The sequence below is a fragment of the Aplidium turbinatum genome, chromosome 11 (assembly GCF_918807975.1).
Source record: "Aplidium turbinatum chromosome 11, kaAplTurb1.1, whole genome shotgun sequence".
Classification (NCBI taxonomy): domain Eukaryota; kingdom Metazoa; phylum Chordata; class Ascidiacea; order Aplousobranchia; family Polyclinidae; genus Aplidium; species Aplidium turbinatum.
Window position 1 is genome coordinate 23,902,071 of NC_137482.1, and position 12,125 is coordinate 23,914,195.

Genomic DNA, 12,125 nt, shown 5'->3' on the forward strand with positions numbered 1-12,125 from the left:
GATTAGGATGTGTTGATAAAAAGTTACAGGCATCTCAAAACTGGATTTTTGTTGGTCAAAATGTAAATTTTTCACATTTTGACCATCAGCTGTGAGTCCCCCTCTTGGCCAACATCACCAAATTTGTGTAATTTAGGCAATAAGCATTGTGTAGAAGCAATAGAAGCAAAATGTCTTGATACAAACATGAAATAATGGTTTTAAAGGCTACTGAAAATGGTCACCACTTAAAAAATACCCCTCGGGGCCCCCTTTCCGGGGGGGTAGATAACCATGTAGATGATACCCCAGAGTGATGAAACTTTCACTACTTAAAGATACATGTCTTGGCTATGCCTGATATAAATTAGAAGATCTCAACTCCTTCTTATATTACTCAGCTATTGAAAAGAAGCAGTTTTCCTTTACTCCGCCTGTACATTTTTAGGGTCATTCCATATCAAAACAGCCAATATGAAGATATCTTGTATATGGTACCTCTCAGATTTTGCTGAAAAGTTGTCATACTATGCTTTAGGCTACCAAACGAAAGAATCCTAAGTTTTAGATCAATTTGAATTTCGGGCGCTACCCTCATTTTTGACTTGGGGGGGGGGGGGGGTAGCAAATAGCAATTTCAGCCATTTTCAGAGCCCCATAACTTTTATTGTAATTGTGGTAGAAGACTAAAAATTGCTGTGCTAGTTCATTATAAACTATACTACACAATTAAATAGTAGAAAACAACATCTCTTGATGCATAAGTGTTAGGTGGGTCATCAAAATCCTGCTTTTTTGCCTTGTTTAAGTGCTTTTTTCAATTTTCAAATGCTTGTGCTACCCAAACCAATCAAAATATTTCTCTAAAACCTAATTATTTGTAATATTAGGAAACTTTTCTTCTGCCAACTTGAATTTGGGAGTCGTGGTGCCATTAACAGAGATGTTATGGGGGTTTGAAAACCCTATCAGGCAGAAATGGCCCTTTTTTACCCCTATGTTTAGAGCCCCAAATGACCACGTGGGCATTTTATGGTCATGCTGAAAGTCATACCAGACAAACACATACATTTATTCTTTCATTTCATGAAATAAAATCTTTGGTTATCAAACTCCTTCACTATAAATTTTATGTCTTTAAAATGTAACATTTTGGTAATTTTTGGCAAATAATCTGAAGTCCGTAATGTAGGTCAGAGAAAATTAAAGTTAAAGCTTAAAGTTTATGCACTCTTAAAGTTTATGCTAAAGAGAAGCTAACCTACAAAACATGAACGCTTTCACCTTACCCGGTATTCACCTTACCCAAATAGTGTTTCAGATTCAAAGACCGGAGCCGGTCAAATAGCCACTGCCAAAAAATAAAGGCAGTGGCTATTTGACCGGCTCCGGTCTTTGAATCTGAAACACTATTTGACCGGTCATGACGTCACTACATAAGCACTTTTTTCCTTCAAAGCAAAAGACGATAAGCGGGTTAAGTTTTAAATTCAACACGTTTTCTTCAACTGAGTCCGTGGCGCATACGTAACGTCTCGGGCTGCCATTTTAGAGGGAATGAGTTCGATACTATCCGGAAGCGTTTTTTTTTTTTTTTTTTTTTTAACTACAAAAGGATACAAACTGATATGAATGAATCAACAAGTGAATAAAAAAGTTTCAAAACGAATTAAAAAAGTTTTTTCTAGTTTTTATTTTTAACAAATTCCGTTCATTTCTTAGCACAAATTCTCTGAAAAAATCACACCTTTTAATAGGCTGTAAGATTACGTTTCGCTGAAGTCCAAAGTTAAAAATTAAATCCAGTCTCATTGTCGCACAACAATCAGTCAAGTTTGAAATCATCATCTCAACCAACCCTTCAAGACAACTTTCCACTTTCAAAAATTTAGTTAAAAAAAAAAAAAAAAGAACACGTCCGGATAGAATCGAACTCATTCCCTCTAGAGTGGCAGCCCGAGACGTTACGTATGCGCCACGGATTCAGTTGAAAAAAAACGTGTTAAATTTAAAACTTAAGGCGCTTATCGTCTTTTGCTTTGAAAGAGAAAAAGAAAAAAGTGCTTATGTAGTGACGTCATGACCGGTCAAATAGTGTTTCAGATTCAAAGACCGGTGTAGCAGTCCAAGAGTTACTGCAGGCCAAAAGTTACAAGGGTTGCCAAAAATTTCATTTTAATTTTGTTTTGAAAAATAATTAAATTTTTAACCTCTCAAAAGGTCAGATTAATAATTATAAGTATTTTGTAATGTTAACTGAAAAGCTTGCATTAGTTTGAGAGCAATAAATTCATTATACTTAGTTGAAACAATTTTCGCTTTTCTATCGATTGCGAAAACGCCGGGCACCCCTCGTAACTTTTGGACTGACAGGAACTTCCAGACTGCAACGCCGCAGAAGCAGTCCAAAAGTTACTGCTATTGTAAGTGGGTGTGCTTTTTCGAAATTCGTTTGGGAAAACTTGTAAATGGACTGAAAATTTTTAAACTTTTCTTGGTCAGTAGATTAAACCCTCTGCAAGTATGCGAAAGATGAATCCCAAGGATAAATATTCTCACCACGAAACCATTATTCTTGACTTTAAGTTTCGTGCCACGTGTTTTCGATGGGAGACTGGGAGTCCAACGAAAATTCATTGGAATCTCAAAGTGTTCAACACTTTCGTAAAAGTTAAAGCCTTCCCCGCGTGTGAGACTGTGATAGCCTACTCACTGAAGGTTGATGGCGTTTTGACTATCGGTTGGCCTACGTGTAGCCTAAGTTACTCTATATTTTTTCAAAACGGTAGTTATGAAAAACCAGAATAAAAATTGGCTCAGTGCTTCATTCACTAGAAAACTTTTATTTTAACTTTCATGAAATGCATAAAATATAGTCAAAGACTATGTTCGTCAACTACAACTCAAGACCAGCGGCTAACAAGTCAGCCTTCAAATGCAAACTTTGCACGATATATTAAGGTCTGTAGCTTATTAAATGCCACTGATTCACGTTGTTCCAGACGGTTGTTCGCCTGGTCAAACGTCATGTAGAAACCGTTCAAGTCTACTGAATATTACGTCATGGAAATTCCTAAAACATGAGCCAAAATTGCACCATCGATCGCAAGACTTGTGTCAAACCTGTTGAAACCGGTTTAAACCTGTTTCAGTTTGAGACCTGTTTGGACATGAAATATTGCGTCACGAACTGCTCTCGTGCCTTTGAGTTATCACAAATTTTTCTGATTCATTCTCGAAGTTGTTTGTTGGAAGTCGGTCGCACATTTAACTGGTTTATTTGGTGCTTGCTAGCTGGACAAATTCTCCGTCTTTTATCCAAGTAATCTGTATCGTAGTGACAGTTTAGAGGTGTAAGGCGTTGCACCAGTCATTTCGATAGCCGCGGGCTAATTTTACAGAAATACACTGTTTGAAAAGAAGTTCAAGTGTGTGTTTCTTCGGTCATTATATACAGACGAACGGATTCGGGAACTTTATGTTAAAATTTTCCCACGAAGAGATTATGGTTTACCGCTGTGACCATAAAAATAAAAGACGGAGAATTTGTCCAGCTAGCAAGCACCAAATAAACCAGTTAAATGTGCGACCGACTTCCAACAAACAACTTCGAGAATGAATCAGAAAAATTTGTGATAACTCAAAGGCACGAGAGCAGTTCGTGACGCAATATTTCATGTCCAAACAGGTCTCAAACTGAAACAGGTTTAAACCGGTTTCAACAGGTTTGACACAAGTCTTGCGATCGATGGTGCAATTTTGGCTCATGTTTTAGGAATTTCCATGACGTAATATTCAGTAGACTTGAACGGTTTCTACATGACGTTTGACCAGGCGAACAACCGTCTGGAACACACGTATAGCGACGATTTAAACTTTGGAATGTTTGGAGCGATGATCAATTAAATTATTTGTTTCAACAGCGCCATATAGCCTACAACGAGTCAATAAAACACTCATAACACTATATTGTGAATCGTAGGTTGCATCATAGCACAATCAGGATGACAGCAAAATATTACAGGATAAGTGGTCATCTAGTCAATCACCTCCCCATGCAAATTTATTTGCCAACGCACGTAAGGCACGGACACAACTTCAAATGGTATAACACATACAAATCAGGTTAAAATGATAGCCTACGTAAATTGTTAGGTTACAAATTAAAATTTCATTCCAATACAGCAACAATTTCTGGTACAAAACTCATCTTTTAACTTTCATCTTATTTTCGCTTCATTCCCAATTACGTTTCTGCTGTAAACCATGTTGTTAAGATGCAATGGTGGATAAGTCTTCAAGTTCAACATGTTTCCAATGTTGAAATCATTTATACAAATCTGCTGCAAGCGTCCAATCTGACAACCCTGTTTCTTCTGGACTGGCAGTAACTTTCAGACCGCGTATACGCGGTCCAGAAGTTACGGTAACTTTCAGACCGCAGTAACTCCTGGACCGTTACACCGGAGCCGGTCAAATAGCCACTGCCAAAAATAAACAACCAAAATAATTAAAACACATTTATCTTAAACACACCTTTGTGGGAATTGGGCCCGTCTTGACTTCAAGTATTCAATTACAACCAGCCTGTTTTATTTCAAATACAGGTAATTTTACTACGAAGTGGCTATTCTTACAACATATTGTAAAACTAGCCTCTGAAGCTATTCTTACAAGCACCACTCAAGCAAGACGTTGTTTACTCGAGCAAGACCTTAATGCGCTCAGGCGTTTCATCCGACGACGCTCATACGTAATTTCGCGCGCATGCGTATTGGCTTGTGCTGCACACTTGATCGCAGAGTGGACCGCGGTAGTTGCTGATTTTGCTGATCGAAACTACACGTCAATGAATCCATCGTCATCATGATTACGAAGGGAGCATTATATTACAGTTTTGAGACACTTTCTTCGGCTATTAAGCAATGGAAAAAGAAAACTTTGTCAATGTTTATGTGAGAAATTCCATAACAATTGAACGCGCAAAACGACGTCTAGCACTTACATCCACAAAAACCTGGAATGAGCAGTTGAAGTATCGTACAATACAGTATGCTTGTGTGCATGGAGGAAGAACACCCAAATCATGTAGTCAAGGAAAAAGACCAAATCAAAGGTAAGTAATGATGGTTTTGTCCTTGGTGCCCATAGGTTGAGCTACTCATGTAGCCTATATGCATAAGTTTTGCTAATAGATTGAGTTTTGCATAAGTGCAAATTGCCTACATTCCTTATGAATGCTGAGAACTTAGCAAAATGCATATATTCTGCTGAACCATTCCCGCATGCTGTCTATTGTAATTTCCATTGAATTGTCATGCCCAGAATTATTCCTAAGTTGCATTGAATTACCGTACCCATTAGTTTTGTCAATTTCCCCATAAGTTACGTCGAATTTCTCATCAGCACAATTTGTCGAATTACCCGTAAGTCTCATGGAATTATCCATAAAGACATGTCTTATGGGTCTTCAACGCAGCTTTTTGGCAATTTGACGTGACTTGTGGGTAAATCGACTAGATTTATGAGAATGCTCGGCTGAACTTGTGGTAATTCAACGTGACTTTATGGGTAATCCAGCCGGACTTATGGGTAATTCAGGTGGGCTTATAGGTAATTGGATGCAACTTATGGGCAATTCGACATGACTTGCAGGTAGGCTACTTCAACGTGAGTTATGGCTAATTCAAGTGTACTTATGGGTGATTCAACACGGCCTGTGTCACCTCATCTTTGTTGTTTTTCAGTACTTTTATCAAAGGTTGTCCATTTGGAATCAAAGTAAATGCAACGTCAGATGGAAAAGCGCTATGCATCACTGAGATTAGTAATGTCAATGATCATAATCATGATTTCAATGAAGTAAGTGGAAATAACCCTTTGTAGTAGTCATAGCCTTTGAGCTATGGTCACACTAGCTCTGTATATGATGAGGCTTTCATCAGAAATTATGTGAAGGATAAAAAAGAGCAATAACATTAGGGGGGGGGGGGGGTTAATCGGCTTTTTTTTCAAATTCAATTTTAACCCAGGTTTTAGGATACAACAGTACATTCTAAGACCACTAGTAAAAAAAATTGAAATTTCTGTCCAAAACCCCCTCTATCCAAAAAATTACTTTTCGTGTATAATTGCATTTTGATTATGACACTTGAAGTTCAAATATTGTTTGCTACTGTACTAAAACACGTTAAAAATGTTGCAAGACAGCTTTTCTGATCTTGACTTCATCGTAAGACACGGTAAAGTGGTCATTTCACTTTGCGCGCATTACTACGCACATGCTGAATATGACCAGTTTGTGCGAAACTGGTCATATTCAAGCCGCCGATTCACCAAACCTGGTGATCTTGCCCATCTCTGTGGGTTGGACACCTGTCAAATGATATGTAGTTTTCTTGATTATGTGCATATAAATTATTTTTCAGAATGCATTTAATTTGATGCCTAAACAACGAAGATTAAATGAAACAGAAAGCAGTGTGATCGGAGAAATGCTTGCCACCAAAGCAAATAAAAAGTTGGTACAAAAGCACATTGCAGCTTCTACAGGAAAAACAGTTATTCTTAAAGATCTGCATAATATTGCCGCAAAACAGAGACCTTTGTATGAAAACACCTATGATGAACTTATTAATGAAATGAAGAAAGAAAAAGGTTAGTCGACAGACAAAACTTTTTTGTCTGTTATACAAGATATGTTCATGCTAAATAGTAGAGATGACTTTCCATGTGCAGTATGATAAGTAGTGATAGAATGAGCTCCGGTTCCGGTCAAATTCTGGCTCCGTGCTGGAGGTGATGTGACTCCGGCCTAGAGCCGGAGGTGTGTGTGCACTGTGCAAGCTGTGGTCAGGGTCATGACCCTTGGATAAATCTTTTTTTTTTTGCATCATTGTAGTACTGCAGCAATGCAAGAATAGGCTACCAGGTTGCCTGTAACATTGGTCAACACCGTAGGCGTATTTGCAATCTATAGGTCGCTGCTGCAGATTGATTGTCACATGATATTGTGTGTGAGCATTCTTCTTGAACCATTTCAGATATAATGTCAATTAAGCAATTCGCGATTGACCTCTCGCTGTAATGGTTTAGACTGCAGATGAATTATTTCGATGACGTGGGTTCAATTCCCACCATTGCTAGTTCAATTTAAAGTGTTGACCGCCTGGTTTACCGGTCAATAGACTTCGTCTACTGCAGCGAACTGCGGATTACCAGTACGCACATCATAGTAGGCTACACAAGAAAAATATCTAATTTTCAGACGTTTTTCTATTCAGAAAACGTTTGTCTAGTATAACCAACACAGAACCCTACAACGTGTGGAAAATTTGCAACATTGAGCTATAAAGGGTCAATTGAGAGTATTTTTTGCTTCATTTTCTTCACAAGAATTCATTCTACTTTCCCAACCTCATGCTCCAAAAATTTTTGTTGCAACATAAGGCGCTATGGGGATTGTAAGATTGAAAGCGGGATCAAGGAATTCAATCAAAGGTCTTCAATATCTTGAAACAATTCTACATTGAGTGGATAGAAATAGAAAACATTGCTAAATTTGAAATCTACGTAAAAGTTTACTCCTAATGGATCCTTTTAACGGACCCTAAGCATTGCCATGTGGCATCTGCCGCATCTTTTAGAGAATTGGGTGAGAGTGGTATACAACCGCTCAGTTGGAACATTGATTATATGATGTAAATATTACCAAAGGCATAAACATCCTTCCTCTGGCCAATAATTAGAATAACATAGAATAGAAAACAAATTTCACTAAAAGTTAATGTTTTTGCTTTTAAATCTGATGTAGTCTGGCCCAGGATTGCCAAGATTCTTGCTTTGTAGGGTATACTAATCCTCAGTTTATTTTCATTTTAGGTGCCGCAGTAGATATGTTTGCAGATGATGACAAACAATTGCAGGCGATATACTTTCAAACGAAAGACATGCGGGAAACCTTTGCGGCATATCCCGAAATGCTGCTGATTGATGCAACCTACAACCTTAATGACTTGAGAATGCCATTATATGTTATGCTGAATGTTGATGGCTTAGGTCAGAGTGAAATTGTGTGTCTGTGGCTTGTAGCCACTGAAGACAAACTGACTATCAGCAAGCTGTTAACTCAGTTTAAACTCCACAATCCAGCTTGGGATAAAGTGGAGGTTGTAATGGCTGACAAAGACATGACAGAGCGGGATGCCATGATGAAAATGCTACCTACTGCAGAAATTTTAATTTGCTATTTTCATACCCTTCGCACTTTTCGTAGAGAAGTTTCCATGGAAAAATTAGGCATTTCTTCAGCCCAAAAGCAGGTATCACTTGAAATTTTAGGAAAACTGGCAAATGCCAAAAATGAGTCAGCTTATAAGTTAATGTATAACCAATTCGTTGAAACAGTCCCAATTGTTGTCACAACATATTATAACGATAACTGGCATGCTATTCGACATCAATGGGTGGATGGACTGAGCAACTTGAAAGCTAATTTTTTGAACAGAACTAATAATCGACTGGAATCCATCAATGGAAAGTTGAAAAGTGTCAGTGTCATAACAAGATACTCAGGAATGACCATGTTTTTTAAAGATCTGATGGCATGTATCCAATCTCTTTCCACCGAACGTGACCACAAAGCGTCAAATGCTTTCCTTAATGTTCCAATGGATGCGATTTCAAGTGTGGCAGAGAGACAATACCAACAGCTACTGACACCATTTGCATATATTCATGTGCAACAACAATTCAAGTTAGCGGAAAAGGTTGTCATGTCAGAGATTTTGAATGATTCTGCCATAGTAAAATCTCGTGTCCATGGGGAATTGGCAGTCACAACAACAGCATGTCCTTGTGGATTCACATCATCAATGCTGCTACCTTGTAGGCATGTCTTGGCAGTTAGAAGGCAGCTCCATATGTCAGAGTACAATCCCAATCTTTGTTCAGAACGGTGGACAATGCAATATTTTCTTAAATCCCATCGCCTGACAAGAAACTCACTGGACAACGGTCCTGCATCCACATTACCAGCTGTTGAGATTCTTAACAAGCCTCAAAGAAGATGTGTTTTATCAGAACAGCAAAAGTATCGCCGGGTTCAAGATATTTCCCAGAAGATTGCGTTAATGATATCTGAACAAGGAATGGATGAATTCCAATACAACCTGGATAATTTACGACAAATTGCAGAGTTCTTGCAGGAAGGAAAGAAATTCCAAGTTGTGAACTTTTTGGGTCAAACTCAGAAAGGTAGGCCTATAATTATATGCTAGCACTATTTACTAAATCAGAAAAACTAGACTACTTTTTCAAATATCTGAAGAGATATGGGTTAGTTACTGCAACTTGCGTCGTGATTTTGCACTTTTGCAGTCAATTCTTTTTTGAGCAATGATTTTTATGGCGTTGAGCTATCCAATAGGTGGGCTAATATGTACTGCATGCGCACTAATTTACGATTATACAAGGTTGCAGATGCTCAGTAATTCTGCTTTTGTGAACAACTGCATGATCCTTTTCAGGCACTGATACTGGAAGTGCTGCTGCAACATCTTCCAGCAATGATCCTGGAATTGCATTTCCTACGGTCTCAAACAGTACTTTACAGCACACACCCGGTGACGTCTTGTCGACCGTTGATACCAGTGCGATTATGATGCAGACTCCGTCCAGTTCTGTTCAGTCTTTTACAAGTATGTGCTGTTTCTGAAAGCTTCATTTCTGATTAGTTGTCTTTTTTTTCTTGCATTGCATGCTGCGCTTACACTACGTTTCATGTTTCTTAAGATTATAGCACGGTCTGCATTATTTGATAACTAATGAGTTTATTGACAGGTGATGCAGCATTCTGCAAATAATCATCGAGAAACACCTAGCAGATTTTGATAGATACTGGATTGGTTGGCATTCGGTAACCACGCCAGAAGCATGTTTTGGCTGCAACAAAATCTTGTTTTCAAAAGGTTAATGTAGATTTGTTGACACCTCAAGTGCTCGCTTCCAACTCAAAATACGGTATACCACAATATCTACTGCCAGTGCACGTATTTGCGATTATACGACATTATGTTCCGCCCAGGACCGTAACCTCGTCAGTTTGGTCCCCATTGCAACAGTGCAACACATCCAATAATTGTCCAGTAAAGACTCGTGCAACGCTTCTATTGTTTCTTCATTGCTCAGAGGTGATCCTTTTCAGGCACTGATACTGGAAGTGCTGCTGCAACATCTTCCAGCAATGATCCTGGAATTGCACTTCCTACAGTCTCAAGTAGTAGTTCACAGCACACACCCGGTGACGTCTTGTCGATCGTTGATACCAGTGCGATTATGATGCAGACACCGTCCAGTTCTATTCAGTCTTTTACAATGATGTGCTGTTTCTGAAACATTCATTTCTGATTAGTTGTTTTTTTCTTGCATTGCATAATGCACTATGTTTATTAATTTTTTAATAAAAACGTTGAAATAGTGATGTTTTCTACGTTGTAGCTTATATTCGATTCTCGTTGTGTTTATTAACAGATGATGCAGGATCAATTAAATTTCCACCGAAGATGATGAAACGTGGCAGGCCAAAAGGAGCTGGATTGACAGTCATTGGGTTACCACGCAAGAGACAAAAAAAGAGCGGACCAATTCCATTCAGACTGAAGTCGTCTTTTCAGAAAGAAGCAGGTTTGTTGCATTTATGTTTGTGTGACTTCATTTTTGTTATAGCCTACGTTAGTTTAAATAACTACACTTTGACTTCTGTGGGCCTGCCTAGCCGATAGGCTACGTCAAAGCGTACGTAGGCTACATCAAACAAAGTCACCCATGGTCATATTTTTCAGCAATACTCAGTTGGTTTGTCGATTCTGAGGTAATAGAAGAGGTCTTGCGTCCATTCAGCGATCGACTGATCGAAGAAAATGAAATTGAAACATTGCCCGAAAGAATTCCAATGAAGTGTTTAGATGAAAACATTGCCATTGCTTCTGTGCGAAGACATTTTTCTTTTGACGGTTGGAAGTTGATGGAGAACCTACTGACCACTTTGCGAAATAAAGGCCGCTGGTTGTGCACCTCCTGTTTTTTAGATCTTGATGCAGGCGACAGCATCATGTGCGACTCGTGTCTGGATTGGCACCATCTGAGATGTCTTGGTAGAACAATGCCGCCAAAAACGAAGTCTTGGTTCTGCAGGAAATGCAACCTTATGGAGAAGTGACATTGAATGTTCAGGTGATACTGCAATCTCGGTTTGTCAATCAAACCAAGGATATGTAAACCGTGACCTACGAAAAGACTTATTGGCCTTGACGCGTTATGCTTGAAACTTGTAACATTTGATAAAAATCGTTTCTTCAATGGTCCTCACATAAAACGCTAACGATGTGTTCTTGAATGACTAATGAGTCCAATCCTGGCATTAAAAGTTCTGATTCATTTAGGACATTTAACATTCTTTGGGAGAGCTGGCTGAAAGTCATGGACTAGTACAGGTTTGTAATGTAGTTGCTGCAATATACTACGGTCCAACAAGACCTTCAACAGTTCACCAATATTCAACTATTTTACTGTTTCCAACTTCACACAATTAGTATATGTTGAACTCTTTCATAGCAAATGGTGGTACAGAACTTGAAAATAGCAAGTAAAAGGTAGCTCGAAGCTGCAGTTTTTTTTTTTTGACTGACTCATCAGGAGCTGTCATCAGAATAAAACAAACCTAAATGTGGTGAAATAGTCTATTTATAGTAGAAGGAAAGAAGAAAAACTGGAGCTTCAAACTATCAGCTACCTTATACTCGCTAAATCCAGATTTGTTGCATGTGTGTAGTATTTACATTTCTTCACTGTAATCTTAGGCTATGGCATAAATGCTTTGATTTCTTATGGCAAAAAATGGGTGATGAAGATCCATAAGTTTATAACAATAAAAAATCAATTGTTTATTGTTGAAGTGGTTGGCTTCAGTTGAAGATGCCATGAGATCCATTGAAGAGTACGAAGCAAAAGCAGGAACGAAGCTTGTTGTGCAGAAACGAGCATACGGTGCCATGTTAATGTTGATTTTTAACATCCTGTCATTGTAATTCACTAGTGTAATAAGTGTTGATATTCATACTACAATAATAAGCCTTTTCTTTGTTGAC

At 38.4% G+C, this 12,125-nt stretch overlaps 1 protein-coding gene across 1 annotated transcript; it reads left to right on the forward strand.

Moving 5' to 3' along the window:
• The first annotated feature begins 4,904 nt into the window (after positions 1–4,904).
• LOC145780341 (uncharacterized) lies at positions 4,905–11,910 on the forward strand. Its single transcript, XM_082592043.1, has 7 exons — positions 4,905–5,095; positions 5,727–5,841; positions 6,408–6,636; positions 7,861–9,234; positions 9,507–9,677; positions 10,510–10,662; positions 10,821–11,910. Exons 1-7 carry the CDS (start codon positions 4,905–4,907, stop codon positions 11,195–11,197), a joined length of 2,610 nt encoding a protein of 869 aa, XP_082448169.1. The 3' UTR covers positions 11,198–11,910.
• The last annotated feature ends 215 nt before the right edge of the window (positions 11,911–12,125 follow it).

Coding starts and splice junctions, on each gene's coding strand:
- LOC145780341 (XM_082592043.1), top strand. CDS start 4,905: ATGGAAAAAGAAAACTTTGTCAATGTTTATGTGAGAAATTCCATAACA. Junction 5,842..6,407: donor ATAATCATGATTTCAATGAA/GTAAGTGGAAAT, acceptor ATTATTTTTCAG/AATGCATTTAATTTGATGCC. Junction 10,663..10,820: donor GTCTTTTCAGAAAGAAGCAG/GTTTGTTGCATT, acceptor CATATTTTTCAG/CAATACTCAGTTGGTTTGTC.